Raw genomic sequence first — 17,891 nt, forward strand, 5'->3', positions numbered from 1 at the left:
GAGAGAGAGAGAGAGAGAGAGAGAGAGAGAGAGAGAGAGAGAGAGAGAGAGAGAGATGGACAGAGAACGAGAGCGACAGAGAGACAGAGGTGGGGGTGGAACTGGTGAAGCAAAAGTGGCTGCTTTGAAGTGGGAGTCAAAGTACAAGAAAAGGGGAAGAAGGTGAAAAAGGGGAAGATGGGGTGGAAGAGGGGGAGGGGTCATGACTGCATGTGGTCCATGAAGGGAGGCTAGGGGGCCACTTCAGGGGACACAAGGCCAGAGAAGGGGGTTTGTCTCTGGATTTTAACCACATAAGTCATTTTTTAACCGGTAAGCACGGCATGGCTGTTAGCTTTAACTTCTTATGGCTGGGGGCAGTATTGAGTAGCTTGGATGAATAAGGTGCCTGAGGTGCTCTGACCTAACATAATCGTTTGTGGTGCTTTCGCCGTGAAGCCTATTTCAAATCGGACACTGTGGTGGGATTAACAAGGAGTGTATCTTTAAAATGGTGTGAAATACTTGTATGTTTGAGGAATTTTAATTATGAGATTTCTGTTGTTTGAATTTGGCACCCTGCTCTTTCACTGGCTGTTGTCATATCGATCCCGTTAGCAGGATCTCAGCCCAAAGAGGTTTTAAACAGGTAGCTCTACATTATCATGCTGTGGCTAATTTGTGAGGGAAAACCCCTAACCTATCTCATACACATTATCTGAAACATTCAGACCATAAAGGATGCAATACTACTGACTTCGACCCATTGTGAGAAGAAAGAAAAATCGGTGAAACAAAAATAGCAAAACAAACTAGAATTCTTTCAGACAGACAAAAGGAGTACAGAGGCAGGCACTGATTGGCCGGTATAGAGTTGAGAGAGAAGAGGGCAGAGGTAGCCATCTTCAGAAGGTCCTGCACAGAAACACAAAGGAAAAAGGCCCTAAGGATGGGACCGTAATGAGTCTCTCTCCGGAGTGGCCTCCTGCCAACGTCGAGCCAAGGTCAGGGACGGGACCTCGCTTCAACATTGGAATAGTGATGGACCGCAACGTCCTTGTGATGTCCAATGGGGGTAGCGTCAAAGCTAATATACCACCGCCTCACAATAATAATGAAATAAATGTTTCCCCCAGAACAGAAGACGGGAGGCAATTTGATAGCCGGGACTAAATAATGTTCATCCCGTATTTCAGTTAATGAGAGCATGTCAGGGTTTTGGTCAGCGCTAATATAATAGAGACTGAGAGGCTTTATTGTTAATGAGGGAGAGATAATTAAGAGGGTATCAACTATAGTGGAAGAAAAGGAAGGAGCGAAGGAGGGGGAGAAAGAAGAAGGGGAGGGAGGGAATAGCGGCGGCTTTGGTCTTTGAAGAGAGGCGAGGCTCTCCTCGTTGGAAGTCTTTCTGGGGCGGCGGGTCAGTTAGAGGTACGACTCATTACAGGAGTGTTGGGATTTGATGAGAGCTCTGTAGCCACATCCCTAGCCGACCCTAACATAAAGGAGGGCAGCTGGCCAACAGAACCCTAACACAGAGAGGGCAGCTGGCCAACAGAACCCTAACACAGAGAGGGCAGCTGGCCAACAGAACCCTAACACAGAGAGGGCAGGTGGCCAACAGAACCCTAACACAGGGAGTGTAGCTGGCCAACAGAACCCTAACAGAGAGGGCAGGTGGCCAACAGAACCCTAACACAGGGAGTGTAGCTGGCCAACAGAACCCTAACACAGGGAGTGTAGCTGGCCAACAGAACCCTCTATTATTTAGTTTCTCTCTTTTACTACTGTCCTATCTCTGTCAATCTTTCTCTGTCACTGTCAATCTTTATCTAACTTTCCCTCTCTCTCTCCTTCCCTCCCCCCCCCCCTTCCTCTCTCCCTATGAATAATCTACTATGGCTGAAGTTGGGCAACAGGCAGTACAATATCACAATGACGAGAAGTGTAGCGAAAGCTTGTCATACGCCATATATCCCAAACCCCAGCCACAGCCAGTTAGGTCCTATTCCTTGGCCAACTCACAGAGTCCCATTTCCCGCATGCCAAAAATATGTCCCATTCCATAATATTAAGACCAGGAAGTTTAAATAAAGAGGCTGATGGGGATTGGAGGGGGATGGCGAACCAGAGAGAGCGAGTGTGTTCCTAACTCCAAGAGCCCCAATCCAATTTGGGCTAATTAAGGTCATACAAAAGCTCATCATAAATATTTTCCTTTCTACAGCGCCAAGGTCTACTGAATTATATCCATGTCTTCTTTTTCCCTTTGCTCTCCGGTCGTCTCCCGTCCCAGCCAATCAAATTATTTTGTTGGTAATTAGAGGCTTCCTCTGCCCTGGTCGGGCAGGTGCTAATGAGGGTGATACGATTAAGGAGGGCGTGGGGGTTGAACTTGGGACTGTGCAAGGTGATCAGAGGGCCTGGGGAGAGTGGCGAGAGGGGGAACTCAGGGCCCGAGACAGACAAGATCAAATACAGACAAAGCAGGCTTGATGAAGGGCAGGTCCAACATGGTAACAACCCCTTTGATACTGAACACTGATCAATGTTGACCTCGGTGAGTTAAAGAGGAAGGGAGCAACCGGCTAATAGCTAACACTCCTTTCTTCAGTAGGATCTAGCAGCATTGGCTTCACGTAGTGATGACGAAGACGATGAAGGCGATGACAAATGACAATGACGGCAAATGACAATAACTTTCGGTAACACACAACTTTCTTGGGGAAAATGGGTGTGTGGGCAATTTCTGCCAGGTATGTATATCAAATATGTATAGCAGCTTCTGATGAGATCACAGAGATATAGAGATACATAGATGAAATCTGATTAAATCATGCCAACACACAGCCATTTATTTGAACATAACCTACTTCCATACCCATACGGTGCTATCAAACATACGGTGCTATCTAAAGCCCGGTGTACACTACACAATTTTGGCCCCGATTTAGCTGTCCCAGACAAGTTTTTGAGATCGGCGACAAAAAAAAACGTGTCGTCCCCTACTCGGGGCGCGTTGCCTTCCCCGACGCTCGTTTAATATGAGCAGGTCAGAGACGCAATCTGAGGGCTACCGATCTCGTATTGGAGCATGTTTGGTTTTACCGGCACAAAATCTGCAAAGCTCTTGTAGTGTGAGATGTGCAACGACACGTTTTGAGAACGGCGATCAGCAATAGCCAATGAGAGCCCGCCGGGGAAGAAGCCAGTGAGATGATGACGTCATTTAGCGTCACCCAGAATGTGTAGACTCTCAAGCAGAAGCGGTGACTACTACTAGTATGCGTTTGTACTTTATCAAAAGCCAACGCGTCAAATCGTTACAGCTCGGACGTTCACAAGCAATGTTACTCAATTGGAAATGTTGGCTAGCTAGTTCAACTCTGTACGGCAAGCGTGATTGTCTGACTGAAAACGTTTATAAGGCTGCTCAGAGCCACATCTCGTTGCAGCTACGTTAAACCTAATCGCATCATCACATCATTGCTTTCGCGAGACAGCGTGGTATCGACAATCCTCACGACCAAGTGAAGAATCTTGTAGTGTGTGACCCCCTGCCTGTGTCACATCGTTCAGTGTGCGCACCACTATGTTGGCAACACACAAAACACTACAGGAACGTGAGAAACTCAGCGGTTTTAAGATTCTGAAACTTGTCGAGTGTACACCCGGCTTAAGTACCTTCACTTAAACTAATAACACCACATGCCATTGCCCATTCATCCATATGTGTATAATGCACACTTAGAACATACTGGGCCATCAAACAGAAGGGAAATGTGCATATAAATACCATCATTAAACTAATATGGTGTGTGCTATTGCTATCCATCAATTTGTCCATGATGTGCAGTACTCTCAGACACAGTGCTATGAAATGCGACTAAATACACTTTAAGAAACCTACATTGAACTAACACGTGAAGCCATCCATCTGTATGGACAAAATGTGTGTGGTGTATGTGTGTGTGTGTGTGTGTGTGTGCGTGTGTGTGTGTGTGTGTGTGTGTACATTGGGTCAAATGCTAATACAGGCAACAGCCCAGGATTAATACAAATGACCTTTCATTCAAAAAAGTCATGAACCCCAACCATTACCAAGCGACACACACATGCCGTATGTGTCATGTATCTTAAACATCCCTGTATGTGTGTGTGTGTGTGTGTGTGTGTGTGTGTGTGTGTGTGTGTGTGTGTGTGTGTGTGTGTGTGTGTGTGTGTGTGTGTGTGTGTGTGTGTGTGTGTGTGTGTGTGTGTGTGTGTGTGTGTGTGTGTGTGTGTGTGTGCTTGAATCTGTGTGTGCTGCCCTGTCAGACTCTGCATTCTGCCTGGCTGACTGGTGTTTCCAGGCTAAATGCCCTTCTAATAGCCCTTCATTTCGGCTCCACTACAGCAACTGCAAATAATGTAATAACCTTCACTCCTCCCCCCCCAACTGTCTGGGAAGGAGCCATTGGTATGTCACGTAGTATAAGGCCAATGAATGTGTGTGTGTGTGTGTGTGTGTGTGTGCGTCCGTCCGTGCGTGCGTGCGTGTGTGTTCGCGCGAGCCTTCAAGGAAGGGGACCGTGCTCAGATGAAAACAAAGAGGTTATACAACCACATTATCATCGTAATAAGGCTAAGGGCAGACATCTCTCTCTTTCAGGCTGAGTCCCAAACAGGCCCCCTATTCCCTTCACAGAGAATAGGGTACCATTTAGGATATAGGGTGCCATTTAGGATACAGCCTCAGTTTCTCTCCCTAACTGCTCTGAGTTGACAAAAACACTTGAAGCAGGAACAAAGTTTCTGTTCGTGAAACTTAAATATAATAATATCCACCGTGTAATGGGATGACCTTGAACGTTGCCTGCCCGTCTATCAAAGAGCTCCACTTGCATTCAGTTTCAATCATTTCTGTATTCCTCTATTACATTACAACAAGCATAGAGGGAACATTATGTCAATGCAAGCCCAAATTGAACGGAACATTTTTCAGGAAGAGAAGAGGTTGTGGAGTGCTCGAACCCAGCGAGAGAGAGCGAGAGAGAGCAAGAGAGCGAGAGAGCGAGAGAGAGAACGAACTCAGCCTCATGGGGGTGAACGGGATCTCCTTTAGCCGACGCCAATGGCGACAGCTAGTCTTGCTGGGGTCCGACGCATAATGAAAAAGACATTACAGACAAAAATACTTTACAATTGACACACATTTACAAACACGTGTGTGTTGTGCGTTGACTTGAAAACATGTGCCCTCTGTGCGTCGTCTTGAATTCATTCTGGATTTGGGGACTGTGAAGAGACGTTGGTGGCATGTCTGGTGGGTAAGTATGTCTATCAGAGCTATACGTAAGTTGATTATACAGACAATTAGGAAACGTAAACACAATAACATTTCTCACAAAAACAAGAATTGATGCAGTAAATCTAGTCAACTCTCAAGCAGGAAAGACTGGCATGCATGTTGTTGATGTCCGTTCTGTATGTGTAGTTAAGGGCAAGGCGTGCTGCTCTGTTTTGGGCCAGCTACAGCTTTGCTGGGTCTTTTTTCGACTGCACTTGACCATATTATCCTGGACAATAATCAAGATGGCACCAGAGCCTGAACAACCAGTACAGTTGATTTTTGTGTCAAAAACACAGAACATCTTTTTATAAAAGATACACCCATTTTTTTTTTTACATTTTAGTCATTTAGTAGACACTCTTAACCAGAGCGACTGCATATATTTGCATATATTTTCACATGATTTTCTTTCATACTGGTCCCCCGTGGGAATCGAACCCAGAAACACGGAGCTCTACCAACTGAGCTACACAGGACCCTCCCCATCTTCACACCAACTTTGTCAATATGACTTGAGCATGGAAATTGACCATCCAATGTTATACCTAGGAGTTTAGCTTCCTCAACTCCAGGAGAGTTTAAGGTCTTTGAGAAGGTTTTGAACCAAGTGCAATGCTTTTAGTTGGATTTAAGACCAGTTTATTATTAACACTTATTCTGATACTGACTGTAACTCCTTATTTAGAATTCACTGGCTTTGGGTGCTGACATGTAGAGTGTGGAATCATGGCACATGGTCTTTCTAGCTTTGTGTGAGACCCGTGGCAAATTAGAGAAGAGTAACGGCCCAAGGACACTGCCCTGAAGGACACCGCAGTGTTCATATCTGATGTTAGAGAAACATCCATTGAAGAACACTCTCTGGGTTCTATTGGCTAAATAACTCTCCAACCATGTGATGGCAGGTGTCGGAAAGCCACAGCAAGTGCATTTCTTCAATAACAATTTATGATCAATAACATCAAGGCTGCACTGAAATCTAACTACACAGCTCCAACTATCATCTTATTATCCATGTCTTTTAACCAATCATCAGTCATCTGAGTCAATGCAGTACAAGTTGAGTCCCCTTACATGCATGCTGGAAGTCAGTAAACAATTTGTTCTCTGAAAAATACCATTGCATTTGGTCAAACACAATTCTCTCCATCAGTTTACTAAGAACATGCTTAGTAAAGGGTGATTTATTATTTTTAGGCAGTGGAATTACTTTAACCTTGCCAGGCATCCATGACTCAGAATCAATCTCCACCCTCCCATCAGATGCCCCAAGACTGGGCATCCTGGCCTAGCTGTTGTTTTGTAACTGGCTATTTTGAGACTCGACCAGAACAGAGTGCACTTTGCCTGCCTGTCAGAAAGGGGATTCCGTCCCAAATGGCAACCTATTCCCTACATAGTGCACAGCTTTTGACCAGGACCCCATAGGGATAAAAAATATATATAGTGCACTATATAGGGAATAGGGTGCCATTTGGGAACCACCCATGAGCTGTTTGATCTAGACATAATAGAGAGTGTGTGAATTATACGTGTCTATATGAAAAAGGTAGCGCGTGGGTGAGAGCGTGTATGTGCATTGTGTGACCATACATCAAACACCGGTGTCTGTTCCTTACTAGATCAAGGCTACATCAAGGTGTGCCTGGGGCTGGTCTAGTGCTAGTGCCGCTGACCCACGGGCCACGTATGTTCCTGCAGTCAGTGGTTCAAACTCTCATTCCGACCACCCACTTTCTCTGCTATAGCCTACACATATCTATCTTTAATATGTCAATGAAACTTGAAAACCCCTTTAAAAAGGTATGTGAAGACTGCCCCTCGTATGTCTGCTTCACAGCTCTCTTATTCAATGTCATGACAGTGGGGCTTTCTACTGGTAACGTATACATAGTAATCCAATAAGAATTATCTTCTGACTGTGACCTTTTGAACTCTGACTAATAAACATTACTGACCAACACACGTTGCGTTTTGAGCTGCAGTAGCTAGGTGGAAGCTTCCTTGACATTTCCCTGCTCTCTCTCTCTTGTACTGTCTGGGAATGCAGTATTGACATCCTATACGTCCACGTGGTGTCTCAGATAAGCACATCACGGCTCTGCAGTACAAGGGGCAATAAGGAAGGGAAATTGGGTGCGTGGCATGGCGAGAAAGACCAGGGGGACGAGGGGGGGAATTGTGACTTACCTCGACCAGCTTGTTGGCGTGCTCGCGGAACACCTGCGCGTACTCCTTGACCTCCTTCTCGTTGCCACTCTTGGCCGCCTCGATGAGCACCAGCAGCGGCACGTTGGTCTCCAGGAACGAGTCTGAGATGTGGTCCATCACCGCCTTCCTCAACTGGAGAGAGAGGGACAGAGTGTGCTTAACTTCGTGTTTACTAAGTGTTTTAACTTTCCATGCCAATGAAGTATAACATATTTATCATTGAATTGAGAGCGGGGGCGGAGAGAGAGAGAGAGAGAGAGAGAGCGAGGGGGAGAGGTGGGGGGAAGAGGGAGGGGAGAGAGAGTGAGAAAGAGAGAGCGAGCGAGGTGGGAAAGAGAGAGCGAGCGAGGGGAGAGGGACAGCGAGACAGATAGCGAGAGAGACAGAGAGCGAGAAAGAGAGAGAAAGCGAGGGGAGAGGGACAGAGAGACAGAGAGAGACAGAGAGCGAGAAAGAGAGAGAAATCGAGGGGAGAGGGACAGAGAGACAGAGAGACAGAGAGCGAGAAAGAGAGAGAAATCGAGGGGAGAGGGACAGAGAGACAGAGAGAGACAGAGAGCGAGAAAGAGAGAGAAAGCGAGGGGAGAGGGACAGAGAGACAGAGAGAGAAAGTGAGGGGAGAGGGACAGAGAGACAGAGAGAGACAGAGAGCGAGAAGGAGAGAGAAAGCGAGGGGAGAGGGACAGAGAGACAGAGAGAGAAAGCGAGGGGAGAGGGACAGAGAGACAGAGAGAGACAGAGAGCGAGAAGGAGAGAGAAAGCGAGGGGAGAGGGACAGAGGGACAGAGAGACAGAGGGACAGAGGGACAGAGAGACAGAGAGAGAAAGCGAGGGAAGAGGGACAGAGAGACAGAGAGAGGGGGAGATGAGCAAACAGAAAGAGAGGATCAGCAGCAGCAGGGGGTCGTAAAATAGTAAAATGGCTGCCCACGAGGTGTTATATTCCCCATGAGACCTTTTACGAGGGCAGCACTTTCCGACTTATATATTTGTTTATGGAATCGTTTTGCCAAACTGGCAAGGAACACAGTCTTTTCCCCTGCTAAATGGACACTGATGGTATTCACAGTCTCTTCATATCGGACAGTGAAACAGACTAGTGGGTATAGAGTCAGTACAATGACAGTAGACATGTGCTTTATCTTACTAAGAGAAGGACTTGAGCATATGGACCCTTGGAGGCTAACAAAGGCAAGCAAGCACGCAAACACACACTCGGAAGGAAGGACAGACGCACACACACACACACACACACACACACACACACAGACAGACACAAACTCCCATCCAGTTAAATGTTTTTGGAGTAGCAGTTCAAAGGAGTCAATTGACTAGTCTTGTGAAGTTTAATTTCACGACTATCAGACTGAAGCCATTTGAATGAATGAGCAACTACGGTGGGGACTTCACTTTAGTTTCTGATGCCATCGTTCATAATTAGGCTATAAAGAAAACATTATTGCACCGCGTTCCTGGTGTTAAAGAACTGCAGATTTAGAGGGGCAGCGAGGGAGATATGGGGGTGCCGGTGATTGGCAAGGGCATTTGGCTCCTAACCAGCAATAATCATCAGTCAGTCATGCGCATTCCCACACACACGCCCGAAAGCGCGCGCACACACACATTAGACAGTGAAACACACACACTCACCCCATCCACCGACCAATTAAAATCTTAACTGCCAAGCCACAGCGGAGGGACAGTAATGATGAATTATGGCTTGTGGCGGTTTTAATCCATCACTCTGGTTCTTTGAGGGGAGACTAGGAGTCTGCCTCCTCAAATTGATATTTTGCTGCACTACTATTGGCCAGAGCCATACGGACCCCGGTCAAAAGTAGTGCATGGCATAGGGAATAGGGATCCATTTGGGAGACATACTAGAAGCCGGCCAAGAGCTGTAGGACATGACAGGCCTACATAAGAAACCCAGCTTTAGCCAAAATCCTGTGTTCAACAGGTGGGAAATGTTTTAACACTACAACCACCTGGCCTTTCAGCCTATAAGTACCCGCTGGAGAACGTTGCCGGGGCGACCCTTTTAACATATGGACCAGATGCATATCAACCCACAAGGTGCTGCAAACATAAGCACCGATGCTTGGTAAATAGTTTATAAACGACAAAGGATGAATTGCTTGAAGAAATATTGACGGAAAATAAATCAATACAAGAATAGAAACAATAGGTATTTGTTCAGATCGAGTCAAGGACGTGTTTTGTATAATTCTACAAAGTCCTAGAAAAAAAACACAGGCCTATAGCCTAGTTTCCTGTTTTCCCTTACAATAAAAACATGACCGTGTAATCCATTTGATCAACTTTATTTGTCGATTCGATTAGTAGTAGAGTTAAAGTAATCGATAAAGTCCAGTTACAGCTTCGTTTGACAAAGTAGAAGTGAAAAAAAATATTATAATAATAATAATAGAACCAGCCAGGTGACAGGTGAAATGATTTGCTGTATTCCTAAACAAAAGCATCAGTGCATGAACAATTGTAAAGGATGAATTGCATAAATAAATAGAATATTCACATTTTCTGCTTAGCAACCAGAGCAATGCTGCCGAGCGCGCGGTCATGTGATGAATGCATTGACAGCACGGATATTCTTGGAAAAAGTGACACTTGGAAATAGAGCTGCACCTCTGATATTATGACAGTTATTTGACAAAGGCTACGTGTCATCGAAACTCCAGAATATGCTCTTTCTGACACTAGATGAAAATCACAATGTTTTACCTGCATGTGACTCTGAAGGAGGATTTGATAAAGCGATGGTCCGTTCCCCTCATCTGCAAATTTCACCCGTCTCTTCATGTACAATTTGACAACAGATAGGCCTAATATTGTCACTCATCAGATTCTTGTCAATTTAATCGTGTCTATAGGCAAACTCTTATTATGTGTGAAATACGTTTAGGTATAGTTTAGCTGTAGTTTCGCCGGCTGTGCAGGCTGACTGGCATCGTTTGTTGCCCGCTCCACAAGTTGGACAGAATCAAGTATATGTTTCTCATTATTCTAAAGGCCTACTGTAGCATGTAGCATGTAGCATGTTTTCATTTGATTAGTAAGAGAGTTACGGTAAATAAAACAGTGATGTAACAGCTTCTTTTTTTTAAAGGAAAAAATAAAAGAGAATGGTATTAACCCGCAAGGCGCGGTTAAATTATTAACATGATTGCCAATGCTGATAAACAGGCATAACAAACTCATCATTACACTATTGTTGTTCAAAATTAAATCAACCTCTTCACCCTCCTTATCATTCAGTTAGGCCTCATTTAAATTGGATTGTGAAGTAACTTGCACAATTATCGTCCATTCCATCCATTTGTCATTCATTCAGCGGGCTGGCATTGTTTGCTTCGCTGGATAGAGTCAAGGATAAGTTTAGCATTTTTCTAAATGCCTACTGCAACACGTAGCATGTTTTCGTTTCCCTTACAATACATGTGATTAGTAATAGAGTTATAGTAAATCAAACAGCTTATTTTTACAAAGTAAAACATAAAAACAGAATGGTATCAACCCCCAAGGCGCGTGGTCAAATTATTTGCTGCTGATAAACAGGCATAACACAAACTCATCATTCTACTATTGTCTTTCGAAATTAAATCAACCGCTTCACCCTCCTTATCGTTCAGTTAGGCCTAATTTAAATTCAGCGGTGAAGTAAGGTGCACAATTATCACCCATTCATTCATTTGTCATTCGATCAGTGAGGAGAGAGAGAGACGCTGTAGCGCCTGGCTGCATACCAGCATCCTACAGCACATTGTCTCGGAGGGTTAGGAATAGGTGTGGAATTTGTGATTTTCAAAATTCGGGACAAATGAACATTTAGGAAAAGTCAGGGAAGGAGCAGGACATAGCTTTTTGGGGGGGGGGGGGGCAGATTTTTTTAATTGACCAAATCGGTCAGCGGCCGTTGGCCTGTGGCGGTTCTTGTGTCCCGTGAGAAGTTCAGATTTGGTTTCACGTTGCAAAACATTTTTTCTACACTGTGCTTGAAACGCAGCCATTTGTTCGAGGAAAAGAGTAGGAAAGAGACTTCTTCCGTATTGCAATCAATGTGCCGTGTTCATTTGGGTTGCGGGGTACCTGAGCATGAAATTCGGAGAGAGAGATGGGAGTGCTCTCCTAGTTAATGATCCATCTCCCCCTGTGCCAATAAACTAATCTAGGACTTTTAATGAACTTTAGCCTCCTCGTTAATAGTCTTTAATAAGTGTTTTTGATTTTCAGGACTTTTCCCATTGGTCAGTGTGCTATAGCCTTGAGTCTGATCGAATATACACTGCTCAAAAAAATAAAGGGAACACTTAAACAACACAATGTAACTCCAAGTCAATCACACTTCTATGAAATCAAACTGTCCACTTAGGAAGCAACACTGATTGACAATAAATTTCACATGCTGTTGTGCAAATGGAATAGACAAAAGGTGGAAATTATAGGCAATTAGCAAGACACCCCCAAAAAAGGAGTGATTCTGCAGGTGGTGACCACAGACCACTTCTCAGTTCCTATGCTTCCTGGCTGATGTTTTGGTCACTTTTGAATGCTGGCGGTGCTCTCACTCTAGTGGTAGCATGAGACGGAGTCTACAACCCACACAAGTGGCTCAGGTAGTGCAGTTCATCCAGGATGGCACATCAATGCGAGCTGTGGCAAAAAGGTTTGCTGTGTCTGTCAGCGTAGTGTCCAGAGCATGGAGGCGCTACCAGGAGACAGGCCAGTACATCAGGAGACGTGGAGGAGGCCGTAGGAGGGCAACAACCCAGCAGCAGGACCGCTACCTCCGCCTTTATGCAAGGAGGTGCACTGCCAGCGCCCTGCAAAATGACCTCCAGCAGGCCACAAATGTGCATGTGTCTGCTCAAACGGTCAGAAACAGACTCCATGAGGGTGGTATGAGGGCCCGACGTCCACAGGTGGGGGTTGTGCTTACAGCCCAACACCGTGCAGGACGTTTGGCATTTGCCAGAGAACACCAAGATTGGTAAATTCGCCACTGGCGCCCTGTGCTCTTCACAGATGAAAGCAGGTTCACACTGAGCACATGAGCACATGTGACAGACGTGACAGAGTCTGGAAACGCCGTGGAGAACGTTCTGCTGCCTGCAACATCCTCCAGCATGACCGGTTTGGCGATGGGTCAGTCATGGTGTGGGGTGGCATTTCTTTGTGGGGCCGCACAGCCCTCCATGTGCTCGCCAGAGGTAGCCTGACTGCCAATAGGTACCGAGATGAGATCCTCAGACCCCTTGTGAGACCATATGCAGACACATGCACATTTGTGGCCTGCTGGAGGTCATTTTGCAGGGCGCTGGCAGTGCACCTCCTTGCACAAAGGCGGAGGTAGCGGTCCTGCTGCTGGGTTGTTGCCCTCCTACGGCCTCCTCCACGTCTCCTGATGTACTGGCCTGTCTCCTGGTAGCGCCTCCATGCTCTGGACACTACGCTGACAGACACAGCAAACCTTTTTGCCACAGCTCGCATTGATGTGCCATCCTGGATGAACTGCACTACCTGAGCCACTTGTGTGGGTTGTAGACTCTGTCTCATGCTACCACTAGAGTGAGAGCACCGCCAGCATTCAAAAGTGACCAAAACATCAGCCAGGAAGCATAGGAACTGAGAAGTGGTCTGTGGTCACCACCTGCAGAATCACTCCTTTTTTGGGGGTGTCTTGCTAATTGCCTATAATTTCCACCTTTTGTCTATTCCATTTGCACAACAGCATGTGAAATTTATTGTCAATCAGTGTTGCTTCCTAAGTGGACAGTTTGATTTCACAGAAGTGTGATTGACTTGGAGTTACATTGTGTTGTTTAAGTGTTCCCTTTATTTTTTTGAGCAGTGTATTTCATCATTTATCTGTATATCAACCATACAATATATATATATCATGTTGGAATAAACTCATATATATCTGTATACATAGAGGCAGTGTCCCAGATACAGAGTAAGACTAACTCTGGACTGAAAATGGAGTATATCCATTGAAAATTTGTTCAGGATTAGACGGAATCTGTGTCCAAGAAACCACCACTTGATGTTATAATATTCATGTTAATTAGTACATGTTAGATTAAATAGTATTGAGCAATGCCTAAAAGTTATGTTGAGGTGTTAGACTGAGACTGAAAGAAGAAGGGATGATACAGTAGAGTGATTTTCCTCTCCTTCTCTCCTTCTCTCCTCTCTGCACCAAACAGCATTCCCAATGCCCAAACCCCACAGGTCTCCCACTTAAATCTTTCAGCCATATCTCTCTCTTGTCCATCTGCACTCTCTTGTTCTATGTAGGGTTGCAAAGGCAGAGCATATTACTAGTAACTTTCGAGGTTTACCAGTAAACTACCAGAATTTTGGTAAATTTCGAGTTTTGAGGGGAATGTATTCCAACTAGTGGCCTTTTTGGGTACTCCAGATTATCACAGGTGTCTGTAATTATCTCTGGCCCTCCATGTGGCCTTATCACATGTAAAAAAAACATTAAATCATCAAATAAGATGATACAAACATAGATTGACAAAGCTGTAAAACATTATCCTAAATATAAACAATCAACTTAGTGAACAGCATTGGTGTTTAATATAAGGGTTTCCACATTTATTTATTTTACTATGTCATTGTGTCTTTGTTGTTAATGTTTTGGCACCAAACTTGTGGCAGTTGTGAAAAAAGTCAATAGTTGGAAAAACTGCAGAGTTAATTGAAAATAATGGCATTGCTGATTACATGTTTTTCTCATTAATAAGCTATTTTCTCTTGAACCATATCTATGTCTATCCACTAGAAACTCATAGACAATATGGACACAGATCCATATATTAACATTTATTCTAAAGTTCTTCAAGTATAAATTACCAAAGTTACAATAGATTATACGTTAATTACCAAAATGACTGAATGTCTCTTTCTCCCTCTCCCCCACGTTCGTGTGTAGAGATGGACCAAGGCGCAGCGTACGTAGAGTTCCACATATTTTATTAGAGAAAGTGAAACTTAGAAGAAGAAAAAAAACAATAAAGAATAAACGAACCGTGACGACAATGCAGTGCTAACAGGCAACTAAACATAAACAATATCCCATAATCCACAGGTGGAAAAATGCAACTTAAGTATGATCCCCAATTAGAGACAACGATAGCCAGCTGCCTCTAATTGGGCATCAATTACCAAACTATAACATAGAAAAAACAACCTAGAACCCCACATAGAAAATATAAACTAGACTAACCCCCCTAGTCACGCCCTGACCTACTCTACCATAGAAAATAAAGGCTTTCTATGGTCAGGACATGACACCCTCCCTGTAACGGAATTCCTCCTCCTCTTCATCCGAAGAGGAGGAGCAGGGATTCGACCAAAACGCAGCGTTGTAACTTGACATGATTTATTTAAACAAGACAAAAAACGAACTATACTTGATACTAAACAAAATAACAAAACGAATGTAGACTGACCTGAACGTAAGAACTTACATGTAATGAAGAACGCACGAACAGGAAAAACAGACTACACAAAACGAACGAACGAACGAACGAACAAACAAACCGAAACAGTCCCGTGTGGCGCAACATACACAGACACAGGAGACAACCACCCACAACAAACAATGTGAAAACACCTACCTTAATATGGCTCTCAATCAGAGGAAATGAAAACCACCTGCCTCTAATTGAGAACCATATCAGGTCACCCATTAACCAACATAGAAACACATAACATAGACTGCCCACCCAAACTCACGCCCTGACCGACTAACACATACAAAATAACAGAAAACCGGTCAGGAACGTGACATAACCCCCCCCTCAAGGTGCGTACTCCGGACGCACCACCAAAAGTCTAGGGGAGGGTCTGGGTGGGCATCTGACCACGGTGGTGGCTCAGGCTCTGGGCGAGGTCCCCACCCCACCATAGTCAATCCCAGCTTCCGTATTCCCCTCTGAATGACCACCCTCCTATTCCACCCACTTAATTTAAAGGGTACCGTCGAGATAAGGGGCAGCACCGGGATAAGGTAGCTCAGGACAGAGAGGTAGCTCAGGACAGAGAGATAGGTCAGGATAGAGAGGAAACTCAGGATAGAGGGGCAACTCCGGACTGAAGGGCAGCTCCGGACAGAGAGACAGCTCTGGACTGAGGGGCAGTTCTGGATTACTGGCAGCTCCGGGCTGGCTGACGGCTCTGGACGCTCATGGCTGGCTGACGGCTCTGGACGCTCATGGCTGGCTGACGGCTCTGGACGCTCATGGCTGGCTGACGGCTCTGGACGCTCATGGCTGGCTGACGGCTCTGGCAGATCCTGTCTGGTTGGCGGCTCTGGCAGATCCTGTCTGGTTGGCGGCTCTGGCAGATCCTGTCTGGTTGGCGGCTCTGGCAGATCCTGTCTGGTTGGCGGCTCTGGCAGATCCTGTCTGGTTGGCGGCTCTGGCAGATCCTGTCTGGTTGGCTGCTCTGGCAGATCCTGACTGACGAATGGCTCTAGCGGCTCCTGACTGACTAACGGCTCTGACGGCTCGGGACAGACGGGCGGCTCTAATGGCTCGGGACAGACGGATGGCTCAGACGGCACTGGGCAGACGGATGGCTCAGATGGCGCTGGGCAGACGGATGGCTCAGATGGCACTGGGCAGACGGATGGCTCAGATGGCACTGGGCAGACGGATGGCTCAGATGGCACTGGGCAGACGGATGGCTCTGGCCGGATGAGGCGCACTGTAGGCCTGGTGCGTGGTGCCGGAACTGGAGGCACCGGGCTAAGGACACGCACCTTCAGGCTAGTGTGGGGAGCAGGGACAGGGCACACTGGACTCTCAAAACGTACTATGGACCTGGTGCGTGGTACCGGCACTGGTGGTACCGGGCTGAGGGCACGCACATCAGGGCGAGTACGGGGAGAAGGAACAGTGCGTACAGGACTCTGGAGACGCACAGGTGGCTTAGTGCGTGGTGCCGGAACTGGAGGCACTGGGCTGGAGACACGCACCATAGGGCTAGTGCGTGAAGGAGGAACAGGGCTCTGGATACGCACTGGAAGCCTGGTGCGTGGTGTAGGCACTGGTGGTACTGGACTGGAGCGGGGAGGTGGCGCCGGAAATACCAGACCGTGCAGGCGTACTGGCTCCCTTGAGCACTGAGCCTGCCCAACCTTACCTGGTTGTATGCTCCCCGTCGCCTGACCAGTGCGGGGAGGTGGAATAACCCGCACCGGGCTATGTAGGTGAACCAGGGACACCATGCGTAAGGCTGGTGCCATGTAAGCCGGCCCGAGGAGACGCACTGGTGGCCAGATGCGTCGGGCCGGCTTCATGACATCCGGCTCAACGCTCAATCTAGCCCGGCCGATACGTGGAGCTGGAATGTACCGAACCGGGCTATGCACACGTACAGGAGACACCGTGCGCTCTACTGCGTAACACGGTGTCTGCCCGTACTCCCGCTCTCCACGGTTAGCCTGGGAAGTGGGCGCAGGTCTCCTACCTGCCCTCGGCCCACTACCTCTTAGCCCCCCCCCAAGAAATTTGTGGGGTTTCTTCACGGGCTTCCATGCTAGCCGCGTACCTTCATATCTTCGGTTCCTCTCTCCGGTTGCCTCTGCTCTCCTCACTGCCTCCAGCTGTTCCCATGGAAGGCGATCCCTTCCAGCCAGGATCTCCTCCCATGTGTAGCAACCCTTGCCGTTTAACACGTCCTCCCATGTCCATTCCTGTTTAGTATTCCACTGCTCGAACTCACGCTGCTTGGTCCTGGTTCGGTGGGTGGTTCTGTAACGGAATTCCTCCTCCTCTTCATCTGAAGAGGAGGAGCAGGGATTCGACCAAAACGCAGCGTTGTAACTTGACATGATTTATTTAAACAAGACAAAAAACGAACTATACTTGATACTAAACAAAATAACAAAACGAATGTAGACTGACCTGAACGTAAGAACTTACATGTAATGAAGAACGCACGAACAGGAAAAACAGACTACACAAAACGAACGAACAAACGAACGAACAAACAAACCGAAACAGTCCCGTGTGGCGCAACATACACAGACACAGGAGACAACCACCCACAACAAACAATGTGAAAACACCTACCTTAATATGGCTCTCAATCAGAGGAAATGAAAACCACCTGCCTCTAATTGAGAACCATATCAGGTCACCCATTAACCAACATAGAAACACATAACATAGACTGCCCACCCAAACTCACGCCCTGACCGACTAACACATACAAAATAACAGAAAACCGGTCAGGAACGTGACACTCCCCCATCTCTCTCTCTCTCTCCTCTGCCATCTCTTTCAATCCAACCCTCCTCCTGTATTTCACTACCACTCCTCCCCATAAGTTA

General features: G+C 46.4%; 1 protein-coding gene across 6 annotated transcripts in view; it reads right to left on the reverse strand.

Annotated features, from left to right (window-relative positions):
- The window catches only part of LOC120052780 (catenin alpha-2-like), a 654,154-nt gene that overhangs the window by 116,713 nt on the left and 519,550 nt on the right, over positions 1–17,891 (reverse strand). For all 6 annotated transcript variants that reach the window (XM_038999899.1, XM_038999897.1, XM_038999900.1 and 3 more), the window contains one exon: positions 7,502–7,654. In XM_038999899.1, the coding sequence (XP_038855827.1) occupies positions 7,502–7,654 (153 nt within the window). The remainder of the gene's footprint in view (positions 1–7,501; positions 7,655–17,891) is intronic.

The sequence above is a fragment of the Salvelinus namaycush genome, chromosome 8, assembly GCF_016432855.1.
Source record: "Salvelinus namaycush isolate Seneca chromosome 8, SaNama_1.0, whole genome shotgun sequence".
Classification (NCBI taxonomy): Eukaryota; Metazoa; Chordata; class Actinopteri; order Salmoniformes; family Salmonidae; genus Salvelinus; species Salvelinus namaycush.